The sequence below is a fragment of the Oppia nitens genome, unplaced genomic scaffold (genome assembly GCF_028296485.1).
Source record: "Oppia nitens isolate AA-2021 unplaced genomic scaffold, nextdenovo-longstitch-racon4-pilon3 scaffold29_pilon_pilon_pilon, whole genome shotgun sequence".
NCBI lineage: Eukaryota > Metazoa > Arthropoda > Arachnida > Sarcoptiformes > Oppiidae > Oppia > Oppia nitens.
Window position 1 is genome coordinate 511,095 of NW_026533209.1, and position 4,602 is coordinate 515,696.

A 4,602-nucleotide genomic window follows, 5' to 3' on the forward strand; every position below is an offset into this window, starting at 1 on the left:
TTTTTTATTATATGATTGACTTTTTGAATTGAATTCAATATATTCAATGACTTTTGTGTTTAGACTACAACTCTTTATATACCCAAACAAATCATTACCTGTAAAACAGTAGTAATAATAATGATATTGAAATACTTAAATAGATTATCAATAAAACTATATAATTATTATATAATACTTGTGTTCTTACTTAACAATTGTTATATTTTTTTGTTATCTCTTTAGTTTAAAGTTCACCAATTGTTCAAAGAGTAAAGTTTTTTTTAATACAAATTGTTTTTAACATTAATCAACTGTCAAACATATGTTTCAAAAATCACATATTATTATTATAGTTTACATTAATATTATATTATATTATTAATAGTCTATTTTCGATAAATATTAATACTGTAATATTGATAAAATAATATAGATAATAATTTTGTTGTTGGAATTTACACATATTTTTTAAATAATAAAAAAAATAATACATTAAATTATTATTAAGTAAAGTAAATTGTGCTTTAAATCTACAGTTTAATCAGTAATTTATCAACAGTGGTGTCGGTGTTGTATTCAACAGATTGTGTCCACCATTATATCGCCACCGATACTACCAATCGTTTTCCGCTTTTTTTATGTCGACCACAGATAGAACAGTCCGGTAGTCGACTACTCTAATGTCGATGTGGTGTCAGTGGGAAACTTGCGGTATATGACCGACTAAATTGCCGAAGCAAACAATGGTTGAATCGTTGTTTGTTTTGAGTGCCGACTTAAGGGAGTAAAAACCAAGAGATGTGACAACAAAAACAAGTGGAGCTCACGAGCCATACGACTGATTGAAGAGATGACTCGAAAATTACCGATAGTGTTGGGAACCGTAGAGATGGACAGCTCGGGTATCATTTTATGTGATTTAGCCATTGTATTGTAATCATAATTTTGAAAAAATATTTTTATTTATTATTGTATACTGTATGCTATATTGCAGTAAAAAATACATTATTTTGAATTTAACAATTTTTTTTGATTAATCAATATCAAAAATAAATAAATAATTAACTTAAATTTATTCATAAACCACTATAAAAACATTTAAGACTAAAAAAAGTTTTTTATTATGATTTTCTATATAACTTATAGTCAAAATCAGAAATCAAATATTGAATAATTTTTTTCATTAAATATAACAAAATTTAATTTATTAATAATTTTAAATAACAGTAATTTTTAGTATTGATTATAAATTGAATTCAATATTTCAAATAATTTATATGTTGAAAATTTTTATATACTGTAGTTTTTACTAGTATTTTATAGTTGATTTGTATAAATAATTGTCTAAAAAATTATAACTTTTTATTTTATTTGTAAATTGTTTTTTTAAATAATGTAATAAATATTTGTATTTATTATTAAATAATGTATACTACTGTATATTGAATAAAAAATATATTATTTTGAATTTAATTTTTTTTGATTTATTAATAATATTTTTAAAAATTTCATAAATCACTAAAAAAAGTTTATTACTATTATTTTTTTTATAATTCATAGTATAAATAAAAATTATTAATAAGATTTTAATACAATTAGTTTCATTTTATTATTGATTATATTTATAAATTGAATTCAATATTTCAAATAATTTATAAATAAATAATTGTTGAGACTTTAAGTTTTATATAATTTACAGTATTTTTATAAACAACGATTACTATACTGTATATCACTGGTGATCATTCAAGTGATTTCTGATTACTTTTGATTAAAATGCACTGTCGAAGCTTATGGTTTATTATAATATATTTCATCTAGCTCAAATACACTGTTACATATTAATTTTAATTAAGTGGTATATTTTATTTAATATTATATAAAAAAGGTTATTAAATTTGTGTATTATAATTTTTTGTTTTTTATCTTGGTCAGTAATTATGTTTTTAAGTAAGTGACCGTATAATAATCGTGATATCGCCTGCTGTATATAAATAAAATGGATAATAAAATACCTGTCAATTATATCAATTAATTCCTTACAATTGAAATTAATATTACTTTATATTGTATTATATAAAATGTATATAATTTTATCGATTGTTCAAAGTTTATATAAAACTCAAAAGTCAACGTACAATATATTTCCAATCAATAGGTTATCAAATACATTATTATAATACATTTGTACTTAAATTATACTATGATTAATAACATTTTTTAATATAAATTTTATAGATTTATTATTTTTAGTAGCATTTATTTTCAGTATATATATATATATCTATATATATTGATATTATTTTTTATACAATATATTATCTAGCATGTTTTATGAAATATTATAGATATAACTAACTAATATGATAAAAAGTCTAGTTACAGGAATTAATACTTTTTATTATCTAAATTATTAATTTATTATAAAATAATATCAATATTATTTGCTTAAATTAAATTTTTATAAATATTAATTTTTTTTTGAAATAGCTTATATTTTTATTATAAAGGAATTTAACCTATAAGAAATACATATACAATATTATTAATAGACTTAATTTAATTTTAAATTAATAAATAAATTACAAACAAAAGAAATTAATATAATAAACATTTTATTTATTTATTTAAAAAAAATCTGTTTTTATATTAAAACAATGTTTTGTTATTATTATAAACTAATTAATTACTAATTAGATTAAATTTATAAAATTTTATAATCATGTTGAAAATTTAAATAATATAAAATCATAGTCTAATAATTGTTTATTCAATAAATAACTAAAACATTGCATTGCGCTTTGCTTTTATGTTTACGATTTATTAGACATTGAATTAATTGGTAATTATTTTTTAATAAACCTAAGACTGTGGACTTATATGGTTGGATTAAAAGCTTTAAAATTATAAATTATACAAAAATTTATAAAATTTGATAAATAGCTTTAGAAAATTTTATAGTATAAAATCATAGCATAATAATTATTTCTTAATAAATAAGTAAAACGTTATTGCATTGCGTTTTGATTTTATGTTTACGATTTATTAGACATTGAATTCATTGGAAATTATTTTTTTAAGAGACCTAAGACTGTGGACTGTTATCGAGTCGATGAAGATTTATATTACAATCTATTGACTACTTTTAAATAATTATTACATAATTTAAATTTTGTAAATTGTATTTAACAAAACAGTTTTTATTTATTTATATTATAAAAAAGTGAATTTAAAGTACAATTTTATTGTACAAATAATTTATAATTATTGATAACAAATGTTGTCTATTGTGGAGGAATATTCTTCAATTCATTTTGTAGGGCATTCTCGCCAATTGTGGCCAACTTTTGGATTCCTTCTAACAATGCTTTACCGATATTAGTGGTTGGCTTCAAGTCTTGTAATTGTTTTTCAATGTCCTGAACGAAAGCAATAGTCTTTTTGAGTCCATTTATGAGCTCTGGTTTACCAGATTTCTTCAAATCATCGATTGCTTTACGCGTTTGATCGATACTATCACTGACTTGTTTGAGTACGAGATCTTTGATATCGTCGTTGATGTCATCCATTGGCGGAACTTTCTTGAGCTCCGACTCCAACCAGACTACAGCCTCTGAAGCAATGACTGACACGCCTTTGAATATGGATTTACCGACTTCTGTGGTTGGGTTAAGAGCTTTGAGTTTATCATTGATACTCTTTGCCAATTCAATGGCCTTTTCGAGTCCGTGTCTTAATTCAGATTTGCCGCTCTTCTTGAGTGTGTCGATGGCAGTGCGCGCCTGATCTAACAGATTGGATACTTGGGCTAAGATCTGCTTCTTGACGTCGTCATCGAGGGATCGGCTTTCGAATGGAGGAATATTCTTCAATTCATTTTGTAGAGCATTCTCACCAATTGTGGCCAACTTCTGGATTCCTTCTAACAATGCTTTACCGATATTAGTGGTTGGTTTCAAGTCTTGTAATTGTTTTTCAATGTCCTGAACGAAAGCAATTGTCTTCTTGAGTCCATTAATGAGCTCTGGTTTACCAGATTTTTTCAAATCATCGATTGCTTTGCGAGTTTGATCGATACTATCGCTGACTTGTTTGAGTACCAAATCTTTGATATCGTCGTTGATGTCATCCATTGGCGGAACTTTCTTTAGCTCCGACTCCAACCAGACTACAGCCTCTGAAGCTATGACTGACACGCCTTTGAATATGGATTTACCGACTTCTGTGGTTGGATTAAGTGCTTTAAGTTTATCATTGATACTCTTTGCCAATTCAATAGCTTTTTCGAGTCCATGTTTTAGTTCAGATTTGCCGCTCTTCTTGAGTGTGTCGATGGCAGTGCGGGCCTGATCTAACAGATTGGATACCTGGGTTAGGATCTGCTTCTTGACGTCGTCATCGAGAGATCGGCTTCCGAGTGATGCCGACTCACAAACTATAGACATATTAAGTAATATTTTTTTTGTTAATAAATATATTCAGTAAAATAGTTTTCAAAAAATAGCATACCGTAGGCCACAGTCAGTAATAGGACACCGAATACTAGAAATTTCATTTTAATTATTTTTTTATTTTTTTGATTAAATGATTGACTTTTTTAATTGAATTCAATATATCCAA

At 24.6% G+C, this 4,602-nt stretch overlaps 1 protein-coding gene across 1 annotated transcript; it reads right to left on the bottom strand.

The window, feature by feature from the left end:
* Positions 1 to 3,173: 3,173 nt before the first annotated feature.
* Positions 3,174 to 4,602, bottom strand: LOC128954782 (uncharacterized). The gene is made up of 2 exons (XM_054300382.1): positions 4,492 to 4,602; positions 3,174 to 4,417 (listed from the first exon to the last, which is right to left on the bottom strand). Exons 1-2 carry the CDS (start codon positions 4,535 to 4,537, stop codon positions 3,267 to 3,269), a joined length of 1,197 nt encoding a protein of 398 aa, XP_054156357.1. The 5' UTR covers positions 4,538 to 4,602; the 3' UTR covers positions 3,174 to 3,266.

What these genes read in the sequence shown, in the direction of transcription:
- LOC128954782 (XM_054300382.1), bottom strand. Translation starts at nt 4,537, where the DNA reads ATGAAATTTCTAGTATTCGGTGTCCTATTACTGACTGTGGCCTACG. An exon ending in ATTACTGACTGTGGCCTACG is followed by an intron (nt 4,418 to 4,491) that starts GTATGCTATTTT and finishes ATATGTCTATAG; the next exon opens with TTTGTGAGTCGGCATCACTC.